At 29.4% G+C, this 12,349-nt stretch overlaps 2 protein-coding genes across 2 annotated transcripts in view; one reads left to right on the top strand and one right to left on the bottom strand.

The window, feature by feature from the left end:
• Positions 1–6,663, bottom strand: part of LOC125072290 — a 35,045-nt gene extending 28,382 nt beyond the window's left edge. The window contains exon 1 of the mRNA XM_047682859.1: positions 6,458–6,663. The gene's annotated coding sequence lies outside the window, so the exon portion shown is untranslated. The remainder of the gene's footprint in view (positions 1–6,457) is intronic.
• Positions 6,664–7,024: 361 nt separating this feature from the next.
• Positions 7,025–9,778, top strand: LOC125072279 (40S ribosomal protein S16). Its single transcript, XM_047682841.1, has 5 exons — positions 7,025–7,078; positions 7,168–7,212; positions 7,572–7,703; positions 8,984–9,098; positions 9,534–9,778. The coding sequence occupies exons 1-5, from the start codon at positions 7,061–7,063 to the stop codon at positions 9,677–9,679; spliced, it is 456 nt and encodes a 151-aa protein (XP_047538797.1). The 5' UTR covers positions 7,025–7,060; the 3' UTR covers positions 9,680–9,778.
• Positions 9,779–12,349: the final 2,571 nt, after the last annotated feature.

Here is a 12,349-nt window from a genome sequence, read left to right as displayed (position 1 = left end):
ATGGTATTTTACTTTTTTTACTATAAAGTTAACAATAAATCGGTCAATTAATTTTAAAGTATGAATGTACCATAACATATAGATAATAATCAAATCGCCACAGTGTTTTCATTATTTTGGTGTATTTTCAATTATTTTATAATATCCATCTAGAATCTTCCATTTCAGTATACGATATAGGATTATAAATGTAGCCGGTATAATAGTATTGCTTCGAAAGATATACTTACCGCTGTATTACATACCTGGGAGACAATTAATTTTTCAAGTTGATTGAAAGAAGAGGAGACGCTGCTTTACAAGTAACTGACTACACTTTTCTGAGAATTACTTTTTACAATTTATTCCCTGAATAACAAAGCGATGGCGCAATAAGTAATACTATATTTAATTTTGTGTAACGAAACAATATTAAATAGCAAGCATGATTACCACGGTAATCATATTACCAAAGACAAATGCTTAACATCTCAACCGGACGAGATAATGTGTAACCATAGAATAGAGATTAGTCAGAAATGGCATAGTAGCAAACATGCCTTGGTTTGCAATTGTCCATCTGACATCTCAGGCATTTGACATCAAATAAAATTCAATGATTATCAATGCAATTTAGATATTAATACGAAATAAAATCAATTACATTAAAATGTCACTTCTAATATGTTTTATAATCTATGTTCGACACGACCACCCATTAGAACGCTATCGTTTTATTACTGAGTATTCGCTAGCAATGTAAACATAGTGAAATTATATCTACAACCATATTTGTAATATCCAAGCTTCACATGATATCGCATACCTAGTGAGTTGAAAATTTAAAGAGTGCGCTGTATGCGACAGAAGGTTCTAGAAGCTTCTAGAACAGTCTTGCGTCATTAACACATCGTTTCCAAACGTCACATAGAAACTTTGTAAAAAATCTTTTGAAATTATTAAAAGACGCGTTGTCCGTGTCTTTGTCGTATCTCTTCTATGATTTAGATTTATTTCATTCAATATCATGTTTTCATTATCAAATAGCATTTAAATCCAAATTTTAGAGTACTTTTCTGACATATCCAACAAAAGTTAATACCTCAACCTTTGTAATGATCACACCATCCAATGATAAAAATCGTGAAACAATCCGTTCGGTAGTTTTGAAGTTTATCGTATATCAGACAGACGCGACGAGTTCATTTTATAATATGTAATAATGATAATGACAAACAAAACCATCGGCAGATATTGTCCGCCTAGTAATACTAATACTAAAAGCTTTATACTGGTTTAGCAGTTTATTCAGTAAAATAGCACAAAAACTCTCGTCATATTTATTAATATAGATAAGATTAGAATATGTTACAACTTTTGATTTCATATATAACATATAAATATCACATATTATGTAAGACTTTAAAACGGGTTGAGATCTTAAGTATATCGAGTTAGAACTAACTGACGGAATATAAAATGTTGCTTCGTATTTCTTTTATAAATATTACGACATAAATACTACCCAAATGTATATCACTTTCTTTTTAATATTAATATATTAACCAGTTCTGTCAGATTTTTTTAATATAAATTCAACGAAATGGAAATTTGTTGTAACTAAAACTTAATTGCCTAATTACATAATACCTAAATATATATTTACGATACAAAGTGATTTCCCTATTAATAAATTAATTCAACTTAATTATATAATTATCATTAGTATTTGGAGACGATTGGTGGTTGGAGTTAATGTTAATTAATCCAAGAAATCACTAAGTACATTCTTAGGTAGGACATCATCAAGGAGTTGCTTTAAGTAAGCTTTGTAACGAGTAACAATAAACTGCATATTATTGTTTCAGGGCTTGCATCATTTTAGAACTCACGATGGGTACTTAAGATAATTATGAACCGCGCCCAGAGTTTTCTCCACTCAGCCAACGAACCTCTTTTAATGGATAATAATATATTTAAAATGATTTCTTTATTTATCTTCGTAATAAAATATAATAAATGTACGTAGGTATTATATCCAGTTTAGAATTGTTTAGTTAAAGCCTCTAACCGTGGTTATTTTAAATTGGTATAGTAACTATTTTGGGTTATAGGGATGAACAGATTATACCATTATTTTTAACCGAATTGTGTTATAAAAAAGAGTATAGATTGAATAAAAGTGATAATATTATCAAAATACAAATCTGACATTACCATTTTTTTGTAAATTGTTATCTTACTAAAAAGATTTTTAGACATTTATAATACAATTTAAAAAGAGATAAAAGTGGTTTTAACTATGTACGGCTTAAACTCCATAGAATGGATAAATGCATTTCTAAAAATATTTTCACTGGTAGACATCTACATTATTTTTAAGTGATATTGGAAAGAAATGATATCTATATCATATTATTTTTTTTAATTAACAAACTGTACCTGTGCAAAACCGAGGCGGGCTGATAATTAATTAATAAAATTTAGAACATCTTTTAAATGATTTTATGATATGTCATTGTCATTAAGAAATATTAAGTGCGTTTTAATTACGTTCATAAACCTTTTGATTTCTTTGAAAAATTATATATTTGTTGCTTTTTTTTTGCGTAACACATATTTGACAGTTATTGACACGGCGAGTTATCGAACTAGGTTGAAGCATTTGACCAAAAAGATATCTTATCATCTAAATCAAAAGTGAAACGTAATATACAGGGAACATTAAAAAAAAAACAATTATTTTGATTAATAATTATCCAGCTAAAACAGTATTTTATTGACAATATTTTTTACACAGACTATAATATATAATTATAAAACTTATTTCTTAATATTATTTGATGTATTTAAAATAGTAGAATACGTTTTTAATTTTATTGTCTATGATGGCAACGCAACATGCTATTATAATAGAATCAGTTGTTAATGAATGATATATATTCCATATAAACCATAGTACTTATCGTAACACCATAACATTAAGACCTAGTTAGGACATAAATGGATTATCTTGACCCCATTAATACACAGGAAGCCGTATACCTGTCGGTCAGTAAACGGTACGGCCGATAAACCTGGTGTTGCCATCGCGATTAAAAAGTATACCGACAATAGACAAGAAAGATTTAATAAATGCTTTAGATTAAATTTTTTTTTTTAATAATTTTTCTAGAATTGAGTGTTCCTTAATCCGGTAGTCATATGATATCTGTTAAAGCTTCCTTTCAAGTTAAATTAAATAAATATGTTTTCTTATAGATAATAATGTGTTTGTTAGTTTGTTCTGGATATTGTTAAAACCTTTATAGAAAATCAATTATATCCATAGTTAATATAGACGTCAAGCTAATTAAAATAATATTTTTGAATCGAAATACTGAAGTTACAGAAGTAATTGGGATTGAGTAGAACTTGCATCTTTCCGAGGCAAACAAGGTTTCCTCGATGCCAACTTTTGGCTTATACGAGCAATATCAGATGTTTTAGGTTACCGGATAACACGGCCTCGGGCTCAAAGTTTGTTTTAAACTATTTTTTTAAATACCTCTGTTATTTGTTATTAGTAAAAATACTTTTTCGACAAAGTCAAGCGACTACGTGTTGTATTAAATAATAAATAAAACTATCCGTAATAATAATTGTGTTTACTTATGCAAAGCTTCGTTATAATTAACCAAGAAGTTTGACTGCTTGAAAAACCCAGGGGGAAATATATAAACATAGATCAAACTAAGTATAACGTTATAAAATATTGTGATTTCTTTTACCACACGAGTGATTGAACATATATGTGACAAAATTAATTACTTTTGAGTTTGTGTTTATTACGACCGAAGTAGTTAAAACACCGAACAGTTCTAAATTTGAAAATAAAAATTAAAAGGTTTTTTTTTTTAATTCGATATAATTTTTTCTGAGTACTCGTACTTTTGTTATTTTATTTTGGTCAGTGATTACTTGAATTTTTGTAGAATTCTTAAAATATTAATTTTCGGCACAATTTTATAAGAACCAATTCAAATAGTAAAATATTATTTTAATAATTAAAACTTATTTGTGAAATCTGATATGGCAGGTGAGTAGAATCACATTACAAAAAGCCCCCTTTGACCGTACATAACTCTGTAGTCAAGTCAAAGGTGACATGTTTGAAGCATTAGTACTACAATGTCAGGGTCAATGACCGATGCTGCTACATATACTAATATTATAAATTCGAAAGTAGCTCTGTCTGTCTGTATGTTGCGTTTAACAAAACTACTGAACCGAATTTGATGAAATTTGGTATGAAGCAAGCTACGAACCCAAGGAAGGACATTACTACTTTTTATATCTACAACCTACAACTTCTTCCCTTAACACGTAGACGGAACTAAAACTAAAACTAGTTTGTCATGTAGGCACATATACCTTAAAAACTATTTACTATCTCAATAAAGAAAAAAAATTGAATTGAAATATTGAAGTGATTATTACCTACTTCTCTCACCCACATCTAGGTAAGGTAAATGAACGTCTTACTAAGTCTTAGGCATCGTCGAAGTAAAAACGAGTGTAATTTTTCAGTATTCACGTATGTATGGGAGTTCATTTAAAAAAAAAATTGCTTAAGAAACAAAAATAAATAACTCTAGAGCATCACTACTATTTAGTACTTACCAAGCATTATTTATAAACTGAACTTAAGCGACAGATTTTTGTAACTAATTTATGAGTGAATTAATCTAGTTTCTTGACAGACTAGGTAATTAAACTATAAAACACCTAATTAGTATGTTAATAAGAATAGAAACACGTGTTATGTAAGAGATAATACGATCGCATAACAGATTATTAATTAAACATATATCGAATTAAATTGCTTTCCCTAGATTTGAATATTATCGTATTTTTTTGTTTTAATGCATAATATAAAGTTATGTACTTGTTATATACTAACTTATTTATCTGGAATAACCATAAAAACAAAAGTAAATAATAAATGCGAAACATGTATAGTAGCTTTTAGTAGTAACTCGTTGAACCTGCGGCTTTATCCGCGTGAAATTTATATAATTGTATACAAAAAATACAATTGTTTTCCTAAAAAAGTCCGAGCGAATTTCATCTACATCCGTATAGCGGTTTAAGTGTAACAGACTAAGTTACTTACGTATTAGTAGGGTTACGGTTGTAAGCGATATTTTTTTTTCTATTTGTTTTATATTTTTATGATGTGGTTTTTATTTTAGTCAGGCATACTAGTGTACCGATAAGTAAGAATAAGAAAGAAAAAGATTTATTTGAGGTTGTTTATATGTAGTTTTGGTATTTTTATTTTAAATAAACAAAGCGAATCATATAATAAGTATATATGATAATAATATTAATATCTTCAAATGTTATCGAAAGAGAATTCAATGTTTTTATCTATATAAACACACGAGAAGACGTTTTTTGTAATGACTTAATGAAAAAAAAATATCGAATATAATCCTAAACAAGAATATAAATTCTATAAGTAGGTATATGGAATAAAACTTATACCAATACGCGATTCGGATGTTTAAGTACATAATAATAATTACTATTTTACTAGTTATAGGCATAAAATGTAGTCTATATTGGAGTTCAAACTTACTTCGTACCAAATCTTAAATACAGTTCAGTGGTTCAGCCTTGAAGGCGTAATAGACACACAAAGATCCTTTTGCATTTATAATATTAGTATAGATGAGGAAGAAATTAAATACTGAATTTATTTTGTATAATAACATCTTATAGTTAGAAACGAATAATACCATCAGTTAACGGAAAAAGATATTTTTTATATTCAAGTGAAAAAACTAATATTAAAAAAAAATTAAAGGTATATAAGATTATTGCTATAAGTTAAAATAAAAATTTAAAGTTCAATAGAAAATAAAAATAATTGATAATGCATAACAATCTAATCAAAAAACAAAATCTTAATTATTCAATAATTCTTTATCTTTTTTAATTAATTTCATTATCTTTTCTATTTAAGATTTATGTATAAGTTATACCTAATAACTTATATAACATAATAAACCTTTTTCAAATACTATAAAAGTTATTACTTTTTACTATCTAAGTTATCTCGAGATGTATGTGAAGTCGACCACATTCCTTCATGAATCATTTACTTTTTGTGACGCGTCACTCAACATAAAACATGTAAAAACACTACAAAAAATGTACTGTGAGGTGTAAATAAGCAGTAAAGGTACTTAACACTTGTAGTTACTGTAAATTAATATTGTTTTAAAATATGTTTTCTCACGAATAAAAAATTTGGAGACAAGAATAATTGAAATTTTACTTAAACTTTAATTAAGTACCTATTATAATTTGCTTCACTTAATACAATAGAATCGAAAATATATATCTATGTATCCTATTTTCGAAGATCAATTTTAATGTTTGAAGAATGTAATTAATAATATATAATGTATAAATAATATTTTTCACTTACCTTCAGTTTTGTTTTTATTTGAAATCAATTATAATCAAACTTATGTCACAAGAGTACATTACATAAACAATAAAGCACAATTTTCTCTCGACAACTTTGATTCACACTGTTTTGTTTCAAGTTCTATAACACTTACGCGGGAATGTTTTCGCGACGCATTGAATAGAAACGTGCACTACCGATGAGCTTAACGCACGACTCGACTCTCGCGATTACGTTCGGCGAATACAAAACAATGCGTGCCGCATGCATTGAGTCATCGAAAAGCCGCTGTTTTGATGACTTCTATAGTATAGTGACCTCTATTGAAAATATTTTCCAATCATTTAGCGACATCTACCGATAATATTTTACGTTGAGCTATTACCCACTAGATGTCGGTAAAATTTTTATTTGTTTTTATTAAATGGTTGAATGTATTAATATTTGTTATAATGTTTTTTTTTCATATTTTACTTCTTATTTTATTTATTTGTAATAATAATATATATTACAGTTTAAAAAATAAAATACAGATAATTAATATTTCTTAAAGCTGCAATATCTGTTGTCTCTAAATAAGTTTGTGTAGTCTATGCTAAAACTCATTCTTTCTCTGTCAAAATGGCTGCCGTGCAAGAGGTGCGTGTTCTATTAAATTGTGATTACTTATAGTATCATGTGAAATATTTAAATTAATTATATTAAATTCCTATATTTGGTGTTTACAGGCGAGACGCGAACCAATTCAGGCCGTCCAAGTCTTCGGACGCAAGGTAAGTTTGTTCAAATTGCATCCACGTGTTGTTTTAATTTTCGTCAATTTCAAACTAAATAAATTATATATTATAATGTTTTTCTGTGGATAAATTTGACCAATTTTTTATTTATTCAATTATAACTTAAATATTGAGGTTATTATAAGAACTTTCCTGCCTTGGCCGTTATAACCTATACTGTTTAACGGTCTCAATAAAGGAAATTAAAGTATTGTTTTTGTTGTACCAGCCATTCTAGAAAATATTCGCTAGGGTGGTCTAAATAGGAACTACAAAATAACTCCAAATTTAATTGTGAATATTACACAAACATAACCTAACTTTTAATTATAATATCAACGTCGTTTTTTTTGTAGAAAACCGCAACAGCCGTAGCTTACTGCAAGCGCGGTCATGGAGTACTTCGTGTAAACGGACGTCCACTAGATTTAGTGGAGCCCCGTCTACTTCAATACAAATTACAGGAGCCTATCCTTCTGCTTGGCAAGGTACAGTCTTACAACTATAAATTCCATGTGTGCTATTTAACACAGAAATATATCTATTAAACCAACAACAATTGTCTGGTATCATTAATAACAAAGTACATTTTATGTAGAATGTATTAGTATACTAGACTTTAGTTTGCATAAATGTGCATGGTTGTTTTGTGTTATTTGCTATATTCGTGTATTTGAAACTGCATGTTCACATTACAGTAATATGCTCAGCAGTAGGTCTTGTTAGAAGTATCGCTAAGTATGTAGCATGTTTTGTTCCAATTTTATTTGTACACAATGAATACAAATCAATTTATTACATAGATACATTGGACATACATTTTTGCTGATATGAACCAAAAATCAATGCTATAAAGAATATGAATATATTGTTTAGTGTACAAATATAAATTTTAAATTAATTTTAACCAATTATTGTAATACTAGGTAGTGAACATTTTGTTGATGTTTTTCCTAACACTATTTGTTTGTTTTTGTCTCATGTAAAATCACACTAACTCTTTAATATCGGGCCATTCAACAAAAATATTTTCACTAAGTAATAAATTATAATTTACATAATTACACCCTATCAACTATTTTCAAGCATATTATTTCCTTTTAGATGATGCTTGCTGATTGATAAGTAAAAGTTATGACTGTATTTGTTTTTACAGGTTTCCCCTGTCGAAATAGCCAATATAATAAAACAATAAGAAATTTATGTGATACACAGGACAGGGAAAGGCTGTTGAATTAAGTTACAATTTTAGTTAATCAATAAAAAATATTAGTAATGATTAAGAATAATTCTAAGGAAGATTCATGAGTTGTTTATGGCTGTTTTGATGCTTTCTTTGTGTTAAACTTAGTTATGAGTAAAGTAGTTGTAGAGAAAAGTTACCATTAAATTTCTACTATTTTTTTTTTTTTCAAATATATCACAGAATGAACTCTGGAATTAATCAATATTTTTAGTTAATCACTATTTTTTTACTAATAAAAGTAAATGACATGATAGGCTTAGAAAAACATATATCATTGTGTTTCAATGAAGAAAAATGTGTAGATATAAAATGCTTTAACTCTTATTTTAATATGGACAAGACAAACAAATGGGGCAATTTGCATGAATAAATATCTCCAATACTTCATGATGAATAAACTTATTCCGAACCTGAGCATCTTAGATGTGAAGTGAACATCAGTTCTGATCATTATAATCGTGGTTTAAATCAAACTCGAAAAATATTCATTTTATTTCATGGGAATATCTGTGTTTTGTATAGGAAAAGTTCTCCGGTGTCGACATCAGAGTCACCGTCAAGGGAGGTGGTCACGTCGCCCAGGTCTACGCCATCAGACAAGCTATTTCCAAGGCTCTTATTGCCTTTTATCAAAAATGTAAGTACAATAAGCTTATGTTATATTCCATCTTTATGTTAGACAGATGGGCCTAGCTCCTCCAACTTAACTGAAAGTCATTGGGCAATGTAAGAAGTACGTATATACCACTTACATTGTCTTTGTGCTGCTAAAGTACTTTTCTACAAGCAAATTTATTTAAATTGTTTTAATTTATATTTTATGTAAAAATTTGTTTAAATACTTATGAATTGAATAAGTGTATCGTAACCCCTTTCTTTCCAAAGCTGTCTCGCTTCCGTGTGAGTTAGTCATTTCAGAGAAAGGAGATCAAATTGTGACATTTACCAAACGGCAAGTCTCTATATAACTTGCTTGTTTGAAGTGTACACTACATATAATATTATAAGATTTATTTGTTACTAAAAAGGCTTAAGAAGCAAATTTGCTAATTATACTTATTTCGTTTTACAGATGTAGATGAAGCATCAAAGAAGGAAATCAAAGATATCCTCGTTCAATACGACAGAAGTTTGTTGGTCGCCGACCCCAGGCGCTGCGAGCCCAAGAAATTCGGTGGTCCAGGTGCTCGTGCCAGATACCAGAAATCTTACCGTTAACACCGCACTTTTCAGCACCGTGTGGTATCGTATTGGCTGCGCGTGGTCATTACGATATCATTGGGTGGTTTTAAAAATAAAAAAAAAGTAAAACCATAATTGTCTTTCATTTAAATATAAATATTTTTTTAAGATCGATTTGCGTAATGTTTTTCTGTAAAGTACTTCAGCCAATTTTCAAACACTGATTCAGCAAGATTAAGGGCATAAAACAAAATGGAATCTAAAGTAGTCCATTTTATGATAGCTTTGGAATTTGAAGAATTAAAAAAATCATTTATTCTTTTATAAGGGTACTATTATGTATGTACATAAACTTACAAGTTAGCTGTGCGTTAATTTTTTTTAGTACATACAGTAGTTTCTTCATATAATATATTTGGACGACACAGTGCGCAAAAACCGAAGGTCAGAAAGTAGTACGGTGCGTACACCGGTTTTCCTATATTCTAATCTACTTTCATAGCATCATATATGCCATTATAGCCTAAGAATGAATTCTCTTTTGTAAAAAATAATTGATTTAAATCTGAAAATCTTTCCTGCAATAAGTAAATTTGTTATTGTGGACCGCTCTTCCTATTAGATCAGCTAAACAGTACAGGACGCTTTTTTCGAAACATGCAAAATGAAAGTATCATTGCTCATATGGGTTCACTTGGCTGTGTAGTATTGTCCTTGAGTCGTCAACGAATATAGCTAGGTCTATTCGGCCTTTTCGCATGACTCCTACGGAGAGAGATAGAACAGCAAAACGACCAGCAATTCACGTGTCAATACAAAGATGTGTAAGCCGTTGAAATCCAACGCCTTTACATGCTACGGAAAATGAATTACCGACTACCGGTTAACTATATAATAATTTGGTACCAGCGAACTGATATAATGAAAAAGTCAGGAGGTGTAATTTGTCAACGTCTCTTAATTGTTATTTGATTCGTTTCTACCAGTCTATGTATTGATTTTCAGTGTAAAATCTTGTTTTGGATGTGATGGATGGAATCGAAAAATCAAGTTGAACTCTGAAAGTGAAAAATTGACTTTCTCAATGGCTAATATTTATCTACTCAGGATTGGGCTCGATAAAAACATATTTTATTTTACATCAGTTATTTTATTATTAGGTTTTTAATACAACTATGGTTTTTTTTTGAAATGTAATAACTAATTCTGGAATAGCACTACTTAGAAAATTATACGATGTATGAGAGCAATCACAGAATACTATTGGCGTATTCTGTGACTTATCTAAAACATTTGAATGTGTAGAGCACCAGAAAACATTGTGGTGTTAATGCTCTTGATCTCAATGCTTCATATTTTAATCAAAGAACTGAACAGGTGTGTTTTAATAAAATAAAGTCTTCTGGACCTGTTCTAAGAATGGGTGTTCCACAAGGACCAATTTTGAGTCCATTTTTATTTTTGTTATATGTTTTGTATAGATATAATGAGGAACCCCTTTAAATCTTGAAAAAATTGTAATTTTTATCATTACTCTTTGAAATAACGTTTTACACGACATATTTTTTCGAGAAATACATATGTGTATAATAAAAACTGGATCAATCAATTGCTTTTTAATTATATCAGGCGCAAACATATATAAATGATCTTCCTCTTTCTGTTAAAGTTGATATTGTATTTTTTGCTGATTACACTTTATCACGTTATAAAGTTGATTATGATGATATAAACAATGTACTATAACTGATACGAAGTTTGTTTGCAAAAATAATCTAGTTCTTAATGTCAAAAGGACAAAATGCATACTGTTGGCCTTACCATTAGGTTTCTTACATTAGTGAGAAAGCAACATTTAAATCTAACTTGACACAATAGTGATCTAAATGTAACTGATACTACAGTATTTCTAGGAATCACTTCAGACTCAAATCTTATTTGTCCCTCACAGGGAGACTTAGCTCCGCTGCTTACACAACTAACGGAGCAAGGTAAATTAACAATAACGCAACGCTAAGTCATCATACATCCCGGGGGTATTCGTTTCTGTAATAATATTCCACAGCTGTTTGTTTGCCACAAGGTTTGAGATTCCAGATATGCGTAAATTTAATTGTACTTTATTGACATATATACTTTGCAATTAAAATGGTGGAAAAATGTACTATAGACTGAGTTTCTTGCCAGTTCATCGTGGCAGAATTTACTTACCGAACTTTGCAATTAATTTAATACTGTGACATGACTCAAAAGTGCTTTTATGAGCCGACTTGAATAAAGAATATTTTGGTTTTATGAGACAATTTTTTTAATTTTTTGCTTCACAATTAACGAGATAATTCTGTACATATATGTACAATAGATGCGAATGATAGGCATCTTATCGGCGGCTTCGGCACCGAATGGGTTTAGCAATTTGAGGACAGAGGTTTAGTTAGAACATTAAGATATAGGTAAATTACCACCCAAAAGAGATACTGAAGTTAATGAGCTGACAACTTAGTAATTGTCTCATTTATATTAGTGTTACGAGTATTACAAAATCGGTAATATTATTACGTACACTGAAACAAATGATTGAACTTGATCGTTACCGACCAGGGCCGGATTTAGTGGAGGTCAACCAGGGCAACTGCCCTAGGGTCTCCACAAGAGAGGAAAGTCTCCTACAATAAACATTCACATAATTCCGACGAGTTAACTATT

Source organism: Vanessa atalanta, chromosome 21, assembly GCF_905147765.1.
Source record: "Vanessa atalanta chromosome 21, ilVanAtal1.2, whole genome shotgun sequence".
In the NCBI taxonomy this organism is placed as follows: Eukaryota; Metazoa; Arthropoda; class Insecta; order Lepidoptera; family Nymphalidae; genus Vanessa; species Vanessa atalanta.
This window is presented reverse-complemented; position numbering and strand designations above follow the sequence as displayed.

Bases quoted from the DNA above. Each gene is read 5' to 3' on its own strand.
- LOC125072279 (XM_047682841.1), top strand. The intron at 7,213-7,571 runs GTAAGTTTGTTC...TTTTTTTTGTAG, and splicing joins TCCAAGTCTTCGGACGCAAG to AAAACCGCAACAGCCGTAGC. The intron at 7,704-8,983 runs GTACAGTCTTAC...TGTTTTGTATAG, and splicing joins CTATCCTTCTGCTTGGCAAG to GAAAAGTTCTCCGGTGTCGA.